This window comes from Podarcis bocagei, assembly GCF_964188305.1.
Source record: "Podarcis bocagei genome assembly, chromosome: 9".
Taxonomy (NCBI): Eukaryota; Metazoa; Chordata; class Lepidosauria; order Squamata; family Lacertidae; genus Podarcis; species Podarcis bocagei.
In genome coordinates this window covers 34,147,876-34,161,199 of record NC_138134.1, presented here as the reverse complement: position 1 = coordinate 34,161,199, position 13,324 = coordinate 34,147,876, and the positions used below count along the sequence as shown (strand labels likewise).

The following is a 13,324-nucleotide window of genomic DNA, read 5'->3' as shown; positions in this document are numbered from 1 at the left end:
CTCTAAAAGTTTGAATGTGAATTGGAATTAGTATTGTTTAAAAGTATGGTAATCCTTGAAATACTTATTCACAAACATCCTTGGGCTGTTTCCCAGCCCTGACTTTGATATATGAACATAGATTCAGCCATTTATGCATTGGGAATCATGATGTGGAAGGTAATAAAACCCCTTATGAATACAAACTTAGAGTTGTAAATTGGCTATACTACCAGATGACTCCTGGCAACTGGTGCTGCCACTTCTGGTTTTGGCAGATTAAATTTTGAGTAAATGATCAGACAGGCTTTAGTCAATTCATCTTTGGAAAAATGTTAAACTAGTAATAGAAGTCTTCCTTCTGGTGGAGGAAGCTGTGGACAAGGAGGATCAGTCGGTTTTGATTTTCCTTCCCAGTGTGATATGTCAGCATTTTTTGTATTCCAATTTGATTTTGCAAACCATCTGATTGCATATTATTATTATTATTTAAATTGTTTATTGAAATTATCAGTACCACGTAAGCACATTATTAAAACTTGAAACTTAAATATAGTGAAATTCTGGGCATGTCATCTCAGAAGTAAGAGATGTTGAGCTCAATGGGACTTACTCCCAGCTAATGTTAGTTTGCAGTTTGGGGATTAAATTATTTTTAAACATAAAACCAGTCTGTCATTTTCCCTTCTTGAAGATAAGTACACCTTTGGGTGACTTTTATTATTATTATTTTTGTGTAGCATTAATATACATTCAAAGTTATGTGCTGCTAATTCCATGTTGAAGTCTTGTGGTGATTGACTAAATACCTGGCTGGCACCTGATGTTGTCTGGGTGGCCAGGGAACACCACATTGATACATTATTCCGCAAGGACATACTGATCAATAACCTTCTTTTTTCCCCCTTTCAGGTGGTGTGACAAGGATGACTGTATCTCTAGTGGTTATTGTATTTGAGTTGACAGGTGGGCTAGAATACATTGTGCCCCTCATGGCTGCAGTAATGACAAGCAAGTGGGTAGGAGACGCTTTTGGCAGGGAAGGTATCTATGAAGCACACATTCGTCTGAATGGATATCCTTTCTTGGATGCCAAGGAAGAATTTACCCACACAACATTGGCAGCTGATGTCATGAGACCTCGAAGAAATGATGCACCCCTGGCAGTGTTGACACAAGATAATATGACAGTGGATGATATAGAAAACATGATCAATGAAACCAGCTATAACGGTTTTCCTGTTATAATGTCCAAAGAGTCCCAGAGGCTAGTGGGATTTGCTCTAAGGAGAGATTTGACTATTGCAATAGGTAATTGAATTTTTGTATTCTGAGTGTGTTGCCCTCCCATATACCCCCCCAAAAGCATTAGTTCAAGAGCAGTCATAGGAGAAATCGGAGGGTTACATGAATTTGGAGGTGGAAATGGGGGCGTGATCCTTGAAGAGCAGCACCAGGCTCTCCATTTTCACACGAAGAGAACCCTACAGTGAACTGTTTCTTCTTCTTAAGCCAAATATGGAAGCTCTAGCACAGCATAGTAGCTTTGGGAGCAGTGAGACTGGGAATCAGACCAAATGAAATACCTACTGCAGCTTTTGCCATACCAAGATTTGAAAGGCATAAAATTCCAGAACTGATTGATATGAAATTATGCCACAGCATAATTACCTAGTAATACCCAAGTGAATTTTATTGTGTACCTTGTTACCACATTTGACTGCCACTTTCAAGTCCAGATATCTAGAAGTTTGTGACATGCACAACTTAATTCTTGTAATAGGGTTGTGCTACATGAATCTTTGTGATTGAAAGTGAATGTCTTTGTGTCCCCACTCCACCATCAAAGAGATTGTCACACAGATATGGCTCGGGGGCAGTTTTGAAGACCTAGAGTATAATTTTGCAGTATAGTTGTGTGGAGAAGTAGCATTGCTTGCATTACTTTTGTGGATTTAAACATTGAAATGCTTCAGTGAATGAGAGCAGACAAGTTGAAACTTCATCCGGAGCACTGTTGATTAGGAGTATATCCAGTGTAAGGCTAGGATAACTTGAAGACTCAGGCTTGCAGCTTGGAGGAACTTCTGCATCTGATGTTACCCCTGAATATTCAGGTGAAGCAGTACCCAAGAGTTTACATAGGCTGCACTGCAGGAGGAATGACCTAGCCGTGATGATTCATGCCTTAGTTACATCTAGATTGGACCTCTTTAATACACTCAATATATGTAGAAAAGCTACACTCTGATTTTAAACCCTTAAGGTTATAAATAACATTTTGGACTAATTTATGGCCACATGATCCGCCACATTTCTCATGTCACTTGACTTTGACCTGTGCACTGTTTCTTATCTCTAACATTACTATGTGTTTTCCTGGATTTTTACCCTTGTTTGTTTGGAGAATAAATCAAGAATGAACACACACACACACACACACACACACACACACACACACTTTGAGGGGTGCAAGGTGAAGGGTGCAGGACACATGTAACTTTGCTTCCTCTTGATTCCCAAGCCCAGTTAAAAGTTTTGACTTTTTAAATCCTGAAATGTCTGGGCCCAACATACTTCAAGGACTGGTTACTCTCTTTTGAACCTACTTGTGTTCTATGATTTTCCTTGTGTTCCCCCCACTGACTGAAGAGTAATTGGCTGTGCTGTGGCACTGAAGCTGTGGAACTCACTACTGTTGACTTGCAACTTGTAGATAGTTTTCCAGGTTTTCCCACCGTGGAAAGAGCTTGCCTTGCCCCTTGCCTGGGGCAAAGCTCCACTTTGCACACAGGTTTCAGAAAGGTGGAGGTGGTTGCACAGGGGTTGTTCTGGCTATATACGATTTCAGCTTTACACACAATCCTTGGCATCTCACCCTTGCACAAATTGCGAGTTGTCTGTACTTCTTTCTAGGTTCTGGACTAAGACAACCCTCTTCTGGAAGGCTTTTGTGGTTGCCCCAATTACCTTCCTTTCTTTTTTCTGCATTAAGGATTACTGTCCTGCTAACTTTAACATTTGGTACAACTTCAAACTGTGCTTAAATGTTTCTAGTGGTAGCTGCTTTGGATACCTTTAGTCAAAAGGCAGGTTAAAAATATTTTAATAACAAAACATTGCACCCCCCCTTCTACCATTTTTTAGTGTTTTGAAATGCTACAGTGTGTTTCCTGAATTGAACAATTTGTAGGATTAAATATCTTTATTCTTATTTAGGATTATTGAATTAAAATAACATGACATGGATTACTAAAAGAGAAAATAATCTTTTGTAGTTAGGTTGGGTGGGGCGTGAGGAACACCACCATGTATAGTCCTTTCTTTTTCTTTTTAGATCTAGTTTTCACTGTTTTAGACATAAGGGAATAATTCATTCTCTCTCACATATTTGTCTTCTATTGTCCCGATTAAAGAAAGTGCCAGGAAGAAGCAAGAAGGCATTGTTGGCAGTTCCAGAGTCTGTTTTGCCCAGCATACCCCATCACTTCCAGCAGAAAGCCCTCGACCTTTGAAGCTTAGAAGCATTCTTGATATGAGCCCTTTTACTGTGACGGATCACACACCAATGGAGATAGTGGTTGATATTTTCCGCAAACTGGGCCTGAGGCAGTGCCTTGTAACACACAATGGGTGAGTCCAATGATGGGAACTGCTATTTGTATCACAAAGGTTTGGGATTACTTATTTTTTCTATCTTTGTCCTGTTGCTCCTTCAGAAGTCTTAACACCCTAACACTTGTTCAAGTATTAAACATGAGGCAACCGTATAGCAGGGTATTGACTTAGAAGTTATTTTCTCTTATTTTATTTTATTTTTTCAAAGCAAACACAGCCCTTTGCAAATTTCCCACTATCGTCTCCTAGCAGCCCAAAATAAGTCCTGAGAATCATCTGAGGATAATTCATAACACTAGAAGGTTTCTTGTTCTCATTGGTTTACCATGAGAAGAGAGACATACAGAAATTCATGATTTTGGGGGGTTATATTTTGTTCTTAAGATATGGGAATACTTCCATATTGCTTGTGTCTAAAACCATAATATGGAATGGATGTATATACTTCTGCCTCCAGTTAAGATACCGACGCCACTGAACACTACTCCCAGTTCTTCAGCGTATTTGTGTTTTTCTTGGAGGTGGTGCCTCCTCTCTTGCATTTGCAAGAGCCCTCATGTCACAAAATGGCCCTAGCATCTTTATCATAGTTTGCATTGTCTCTGTGCAGTTAAGTTATGATAATGAAAGCTACATTGTCACTAGTTCTGTAGCTCTTCTTGTTGTGATTTCCCTCCTTTTCAACTGATTGTGTACCCTTCAAACAAATGAGCAGGGGGCTGCATATTGCAAGCAACATGAGTCTGCCCCCAACAGCTGAAGCCCCATGATGAGCTCATTCCCCCCTTTCTGCTTTATATCATAAGACTAGATCTCACAGCCTAATCATACTTGCCTTCTCAGAATGATCCATGAAACTACTGGGTCTCAGAGCTGGTTCACATGGAACTTTTCACATGGAACTGCTAATGGGAGTGGCCTACTCAAGTGAGCAGCATGACATCAGTGTTGGAGGGTTATGAAACTTTGCACATCAGCTTCCATGAACCTCCCAACACTGAAACAGAAAATCCTTGCTTACAGCACAGGTGCCATTCTGTTGCATTTACATGTCTTCCCTCTGATACGACATTACTTATGCCAAGTGCATGACTAGGAAGCGGCCTTATACTGAATCAGACTAATGATATAACTCAGTGTGGTTTATTTTGCAATATTGTGGCTCTCCAGGATTTCAGACATTGCCCTCTCCCAGTTCTATATGGAGATGCTGAGTATAGAATTTGATCTTTTTGCATGCAAAGCACATGCTAATAAGCTGTAAATAACACCAATAACAACTACAACTATTTCCACTTTAAAACTATATATATCATGAGTCATATCCATATTCTGGAGAAGCTCATTAAAATCAGTGGCAATGAGTTTACCCAGAATATGACCAATGCTGGATACCGCCTGATATTTTTAGATTATTAATGTATATTTGACTCCAGAGACTGGACATCACTATGTGATCTTGCAATAAACTACTTAAATTTGCTGCCTTAAATAGAGTTTAAGGGGAGAGTATTTATACTTGCCTTCAGCCCAAATTAAACTAACAACACTATGCTCAAAAGTAAGTCTCCTTAGGCTAAGTGAGACTTACACCCAGGTAAGTAGGATTGCATCCTGAAAGTTAACTGCTATGTATGTATGGGGTTGAGTACACTATTCCTAGAAAATGCTTTTGTAACACTTAAAACCATTGATGAGGCCTGAAGCCCCCTCTGTAGAAGGGGATCTGAAGTGTAGCAAAATATGCTGCTACAACTGGAAGTCCCTCATTTTCCAATGCGGTTATTAACTATGTAGAAATTATTATATTTCTTAATGAATTATTAAGTGAACACGATAGCAAAAAGTTACTTGCGCTTAATCTGCAGCTGTGTAATGTCCGTATTTGTTTTCTTGCTTCAGCTTGTTAATGTTACTTTGCGTTTGATAATTTTAACAGTGGCCAGATCTCATTCCACTTGTCAGTTTGGGGCAGACCCCCAAATCATCAAGATCACTAAGCAGACTTGTATATTTGCTGCATGTGACTGCATCAGGCAAGGAAACGTGTATGCAGACTGGAAATTTCGATCTCCTTTCCTAGGAAAGAGGTCACAGCAGCTGGAACAGTAAAACAGTTTTAATGCCCCCAACACAATTCTAAGCATTTTAGATGATAGCCAGTGTTAGTCATATTCAGATTGGGTCCATTAAGCAAGTCCATTGATTTCAGCTGATCTACTACGATATGACCCTTTAATTTTTAAGAAGCTGGTTTACAAAAGATTTGTTAATTTTCATGACCTTGAAAAGCAGCTCGCTAGGATGTTTCTCTAAAATTATTTGCGGTTTGGAAAAGGAAAGCTCTGGGTTTTTGGTTTTGCATTTTGGTGATACCACTTGTATCTTCATTGTTCTGTTGCTTTTTATCGCGGCTGTGTATATTCCAGGAAATTGTTGTATATGTGCAGGATTTAGTATTGGTCCAGTATGTGGCATGCTAAGAATCTTATTATTATTATTAATAATAATATTTTTAAAAAGCTTCCAGTTCTGATGGCCTGTAAGAAAAATGTAAAGATGAAATCTAAAGTAATGGAAAGAAACTAAGTAGGACTACCAGGAGTCAGAATGTGGGTTTTTGGCATCCTGTTTAACATCTTGTCCATCTGCTGTTTTCAGCTACTCCCTGGTTTTATTCTTATAAGACATTTATCCCGTCTTCCCCATTCTTGCCTGTTTTCATTCTACCATTCATGCTTAAACAAACAGACCCAAACTAAGTATATGTGAACATATTGATCTAATTTATTCTAAATGCAGAATTCAGGGAGAGGGAGTATGGATTAGCATTTAGGTGCCTGCCTTAAGGACTGTTAATGTGATTAAAATAGAGGCAGGCTTAATATTTTGACCATCAGATGTTTTTAAGAAGGTAAAATGTGCATCTATAGGAGTAAAAGTTAAGCTTGTTCTTGCATTTCATATTTATAATGGCAGGAAATGTGGAAAGATTGGTTGTAATAATGGTAAAACATCTAGATGTCAGTGCTCAACATGTGTCTGTATCTTAAGATTAATATGCATTGAGAGACGATGCAGTGGCCTTCAAATCCTTTTTCAGTTAACCTTCCCATTATTAGCATTTTTGCAGTCCATGTTTTCATTTTACTCCCCCCCCCCCAAAACTTCTTTCATTATGACTGGAGCTCTTTTGTTTGATTTCACACACAGTTATTAGCATAACATGATCTGTTTCAGGATTGTCTTGGGGATCATCACAAAGAAGAACATATTAGAGCATCTCGAGCAACTAAAGCAGCACGTCGAACCCTTGGTGATTAGATATATCAGATCTCCTCATTAGACACTTTAGACATCAGGAAGCATGAAACTTGTGAATTGTTCAGTGTTCTCTTATACTAGCTGAACAACAACAAACCTCCATAAACAAGTATATAGGCCTTATGAATTTGAAATGTGAGCAAAATCCGTTTGTGGGAAAACATGCTAAATAAAGACATGAGCTGAACATTCACTGTTAATTAAAAGTGAACGTTATGCAAGAAAGTGGATTAGCGATTTCAATGATAGAAATTCTGCTATTCCCAAAGGTTCGAGGGTACATCTGTTTTCTGACAAGTTTTGTTGACCTGTGTAAAATAAGCATGTGCCAAAACTCTGTAGGTTTGGGGGTTTCATTTTTAACAAGAGCTGCCAATCAGCCTGCAAACTTCATTGTAGTCTTTGACACCTGAACTAGGACATATTTCAGCATTAGAACTATTTCCTGCCCAGTTGCAGTCACTTTGTGGAGCGACTACTAGAAGGCACTTTATTTCCTGATTAACATCAGCAGTGATAGAATTTGTCATTTGTCCTTCTTGCTGTATTTTATGCTATTTAGATTCTAGTTGCTGCTCTGCAGTAGTTGCTATTAAAACCTGTATTCCAAGTTTGGCTGCTTACATGCTAATTGAACTTGCATTTTATTCTAATACTTCACAAGTGTTTCATGCATCCTATTTAAAAAAAAAAGTTACAGCAAAAAACTACTAACCAGAATGACAAGGTTAGAAGCTCATTCTTTTTTTTCTGCCTCTCCTGTGATAAACCTTTTTAGGACAGCTTCACTCCTTGGTATATAATTAGTAAAACCTGGATCATAAGAGCACTGTTTCTAATAAGAAAAACGGGGGTCTAAATGTTTTCTTCTTCTTTTTTTCAATTTGAACCTGAAATAAATTAATCTGTGATCATCTCTTCTTCAAACATATGTGCAAGTGCTCTTATGAAGACACCCAAACCAATAGGTTATGCTGGACAGAGCCTCAAAATTGAACTGTCAAGCAATTTTGAGTCCAGCTGTATTCAACCATAATTTCTTTTGGTAATTGGATCAGTATCACTTATTCACACGTTTGTTTTTTCTTTGTTCTCCTTTGTTACTTTTTTGTTGGCATATAATAATCAGCAACAAAAAAATAACTATTAGCGGGCACAGGCTTGGCTTTTCTTTACTTGGAAGTTGAAAACGGGTTACAGTTTAGTGACCACCCTCTTTAGTATCTTAGTACTGCTGTCGTTTTAAACAAAATGATGGTTGCTTGATGGCAACAAAATGTGTTTCTTGGAATAAGAAAATCAGGCTTTACTGCACTCTGTTCCTGTCAACAAAAAGGATTTGGCTATAAAATTAGCTTGGCTATTTCTTCTGGCTCGTATATTTAATTAGCCATCTTCTATGTGTCTCTTTCCAGGCGCCTCCTTGGCATCATAACAAAAAAAGATATCCTCCGTCATATGGCCCAGACGGCAAACCAAGACCCCGCATCAATAATGTTCAACTGAATTCAGTAACAGAGGAGAGAGAGGAAAGTGAAGAGGAGGTTCATTTGTTGAATAGCACAACACTTTAGCATGAGGCATTGTTTTGCAATGCAAGAGGAAAGCTGGATTTTTGGGGAAGCATGCCGCTGGAATTCAGGAGTTGATTTAGGAAAAAGCGCAGAGTTGGAAAAAGGTTGGTCCTCACAGTAACAAAGAGGGTAGGAGCGAAGTTCTGCAATCTTGCACTGGATGCGTTCTAAGTTGCTAGATCTGCCATGATAGTGCAGTAACAAAGTTGTGTCAGAAGATGGAAGGCTCCATTCTGTGTACCCTGCTGCTTTAGCATTGAAGAAACTGATTACTAGTCCCTGTTTCTGGAGGGATCATTTTGAATTGAGCCATCTTTTGAATACTGGAAGATTTTGCCCTTTTTACCACAGACAATTGTTGTGTTAACTCATTAAGTGCATAGTTATTTATATCACCTCTTTACATTCCAAAAGAGCTTTTATTTCTCTCTCCTGAGCCCTAACAGAGCCTCTTTACAATTGATGTGCCCTTCTGAAATAGTAGTTTCTCATATTGAGATGTACTGTGACCTGCTGAGTTTGTTCACAAGAAGGAAGTATTTCTTGTGCCATTTAAACTTAAGAGATTGTATATCATGAAATTATTATGGCAGTTTTGATCTGCAACAGAAGCAGATTGAGCAGGTAAAATAACTTGTATGAAGCATGTTTGAAATCCTGTAGCTTTTGAGCTGCAGCTTAAACAGCCAAAACCTGTCTCAAAAAGAATGTTGTTGCAAGATGATAACATGACCTGGGCTTATGCAATTTTTTTGTATTAAAAACACTTAAGGTATATACCAATGTTGAGCGGTGTAAGGAAAATACTGCTAATCTATTAAGAACAATTCTATATAAATGTGTCTGGTAACAACTGCATGCTCAAACACTGAAGATTTCCTCCCCTGCCTCAGAATTACGACCCATCACTTTTTGTTCCCTGTTCCTACAAAAATGTAATCATATTTTGCACTAGATATACACTGATATTTGAGCATTATTTTATTTATATTTTTATGAATTAAAATATACTAAATAAAATTAGTTAACAGTGACACAGTTAATTTTACCTTTATAATGTATTTTTTATACAGTAATTCAGAAACCTCCATGTGCAAAGATGGGTTAGGCAAAAGCTTATCAATGGGGGAAGTGTTTAATATTTCTTTATAATGCAGTCTGCCACTTGATTGATGGCCATAATCTTAAATTACTGTTTGTTTTTAAACAAAGCAGAAATAATGGACCCAACATTTGTAAATAATGCAGGATTTAAAAACAATTATTTTAATTATAAACCTGTTATCGTTTTGATTTTGATTTTCAATAGCTTTAGAACATAACTGCTGAAGTGATAATTCAGTTTTTCAAGTAACAATTGATTCCTACTGCAACTATGTCGGGTTTAAATCCTATCCACAACAGATATAATTTACTGGAACATTTTTTGTCTCAATTTCTGGGTTGTATCCACTTGGTGTCCCTCAATTGAGAAAAAGCTCTTGGATGCAGCAGAGTCTTGCCTCAGTGGAAGGGGGATCAAAGCGATTCTTTGATGACTTGGCCATTATCTTGCAGCCCCCTGCACCGCTCTCCACATTGTTCTAATGGTCTTCTGTCCTCCAGAGCCGACTGGAGGCAGGTTGTAGGAGGAAAGGGAGATCACTGAAGTTTGCCCCAATCTCTGTTCTGCTGATGGAAGCACCCGCTGGATCAAAGAGTCTTCTTTCAGCAGTGGGACACCAATAATATGCAATCCTTTGTATCTGGAATTTCTACACTGTATTCTACACAAAACATCACTACCACAGTAGCCTGGTTCGCACAACATCCTCTTTCTCCCTGGTCCTTTTTGCTGCTTCAGTGAGCCAAGTCAACGTTTGGCTTAGTATGTTGGCCTTGGGAGCAGCTCATGGTCAGTGAGAAGAGAACTTAACCATGAGGCCCAGTTGCACGAGGTGCTTAGCCAAAGTTTGGCTTAGCTCGCAGCAGCAAAAAGGACTGGGAAGGAGCAAAGAGGCTGCAGGCTGTGAGCTGCTCTGGGAGCACAGTCTAGTTAAGCCAAACTTCGGTTTATCATGTGTGAATCAGGCCAAAGACTGGGAGGTGTTACTTTGAGAGTTTTGACCATAAAAAAACTGAAACATAAATGGGACAGTTTAGAGATGTGACTGGCAGGTGAACATTCCAGAGCATCACATCTCCTGATAGCGAGGGCATTTACATTGGCTTTTCAAGCATTATGGGTGAGCATGAAACTGTCAGAATGATTGAGGGCTGTGTGGTAAACTGTTTGCACAGTGTAGCGCCTGACTTTGCCCAGTAATCCCCTACCTCACTTGCTAAGCCCATTTGGAAACACTGAAAATTCACAAGGTATGTGTAAGGTAGCCAGGGAAGCATCTTTTAATAAAAAGAACCAGGTGCCCTACGTACTGCATATATGTTTGTGTAACACCAGGTGTGTTTGTGTATCTCAGGCCTGTTGCCTGAGTAAGCTCTTTTTTATTTGCAAATCATTTGACACTAGAGTATCTGCCTGAGGAAAACATGTTCCAAAGGAATACCAGAGTAAATTTGGTGAAGTCGGTAGGAATGCAACTAAGAACTGTAAACAAGTGCTTTGCTAAGTGGTCCAAATACTAATAATTGTTTAGGCGTAGCTTTTAAAATCGATAGATTAATATTTCTTTGCAGTGCCTAATTGGCCAATGTGATTTAGAAATTCTTCGAAGCTTTGCTTTGAACTCTGAGCTGAACCTTTGCCAAAGCTATACTTTTTGGCACGGTACATTGGGCCGAATCCAAAGATTCCCAGCCTTTGATGGGAGCCCTCTGTCAGAGAAAGGGAAACTTTGGGTCCAAGCTATTGTTTTTTAAAATTGGTAGTAATGATACCTTCTTTGTTTACTTGCCTGGGTATTAAACTGGAACACTTGTTCCTTTGGAGGCTTTTATTGTATAAATCAGTGTTAACTGAACAGAATTTGGTTAATGTGTGGACAAAGTTCAGGAGACTACTTATGATGTTTCTAACACTTTCTTTAAAAGTAAAAACTCTTTCACCCTGGTTCTTATCATGTATATCTAAAATAAACTTACTTTCGCTAAGTAACATGCTTTAATTTGAAATCCTCCTGTCCTGTTCAGTATGAAACTTTCACATAGCTACTTGCTTTAACGAGTTTTTTGGGGGTATAAATTCAGTGCCCTCAGACTAGCTGTTGCAGCGTGAAGTGAAAAGATACTAATTCATGCCCCAGATCACTTACTTAAATGTTAAGACCTTCACATCTATACTGTGCCGATCTAATGCACTGTTTGCTGTTCTTACCTGCTCAGTTTTCCTCACTAGCACATGACGAGTTTGTTTGTCATGGTGCATTAAGAGACTTTGGAACTGAACTAAGTGTGCCTGTGCATTGCGCTTAAAAGCAGAGGGTATATACTAATGTAAAAATTTGCAGGGCCTTATTCAAGTTGAACAGGATGTGGTGTTTGAGGGTATCGCCATCTTTGTTTTGTTTATAGCAGTTCAGTTGGTTCATGAATGCATAGTTTGTTAATCTGTGATATTTCCTAGACCTGTATTAAACATTAATCCTAATGTTTTTATTTATACTAGTGTGATATAGCTGCATATCATTACAGTAAAATAAAAAACCTATTACTGTGATGATTTCATTATAAAAATGTATTAAATTTTTCTGTATGACCATTTTGGTTTTGACTTTTTTCATTACTTAATTACTCATTGGCTATACAAAGTACATATGCATTTATCTGAAGATTTGGGAGGTACTGTCAAACATACCGGAATGGAAGAATGTTAAAACACAGCTTTTTCCGTTCTTGCATTTGCTTAGTGAATGAGCAGAAAGAGCACAAACACCTTTTTTTAAGTGGAGGAACTAAACTGCAGATTGATCTAGCTCTATAATAATCAATTGTAAATTACCCTTTTGTATTAGATTCCTGTCCTCCATTTTCTTCCACATAAAAAGGGTTTAGGTGAAAACAAAAACCATGAGGCAAAACCTTGAATGTGACCAAAAGCAAAGTCAGCACAATGTCACAGAAATTCAGTAGAGTAGTATTACACAATCTGCCACCAGTAACTTTTGTTTGTTGGAAAGGTATGCTAAACAATTATTTACTTGCTGCTCTGCCAAAAATGGCTTTTAGTAGCATTTGCCATCTGTTGAAGAGGAGGTTTTGTTGGCTGGATCTCTCCCCACACCTGGCTTCCCCCAATTTTGTAGGTGTAAGCTTCTCGCCGCCTTCATTTGGCCTCAACAGAGACTTGGTTTTAAATTTAACTTTTTGTGAACCACTTGGGATAAGAGAGCAGAGTATAAAACGTAAATAAAGGGCCAAAGAAAAAAGAACCACCAACCACCACCAACTTTGTTCTGGCACTAAAGAACACTTTTTCTCTCTACCTTTTTTTGCTTCCTCTGTGTGTGTGCTCCAAAGTCTGATGGCAGTGAGTTTCTTTTTTAATAGACATGAGTTGCTTCGAGATAGTAATTGTCTAAAAAAGTAGGATAACCATATTAAGTAAATACTTCATCAAATGTGAAAATGCAGGAATTTTGTTTATAGAATTGGTTTTGTTCTCTTGTCTGCAGCAAGCAAGTTTAACATATTTCTAACTCCTGGTTTGTTGTAAGTTTTCTTCCTCCTGAAAGACTGGCTTGATTGATCCCTAGCCTTTACGGCATGTTTGCTGTCACCTCTGTAGTAGCCTAGTATTGCATATATAGCTTCTGACCAAGTTATTCAGAAGGCAGGTCCATGCCCACCTGCACTTGCTGAAGATGGGCTAGGAGTAACTGTGAAGGTAGTAG

At 38.4% G+C, this 13,324-nt stretch overlaps 1 protein-coding gene across 8 annotated transcripts in view; it reads left to right on the top strand.

Moving 5' to 3' along the window:
- The window catches only part of CLCN3 (chloride voltage-gated channel 3), a 46,657-nt gene extending 34,465 nt beyond the window's left edge, over nucleotides 1-12,192 (top strand). For 5 of the 8 annotated variants that reach the window (XM_081208798.1, XM_081208797.1, XM_081208800.1 and 2 more), the window contains 4 exons: nucleotides 892-1,290; nucleotides 3,396-3,612; nucleotides 6,838-6,913; nucleotides 8,337-12,192. In XM_081208798.1, coding sequence (XP_081064924.1) covers nucleotides 892-1,290; nucleotides 3,396-3,612; nucleotides 6,838-6,913; nucleotides 8,337-8,495 — 851 coding nt within the window. In that variant the 3' untranslated portion in view covers nucleotides 8,496-12,192. The remainder of the gene's footprint in view (nucleotides 1-891; nucleotides 1,291-3,395; nucleotides 3,613-6,837; nucleotides 6,914-8,336) is intronic. The other 3 variants (XM_081208802.1, XM_081208801.1, XM_081208804.1) reach the window with 1 other exon arrangement.
- Nucleotides 12,193-13,324: the final 1,132 nt, after the last annotated feature.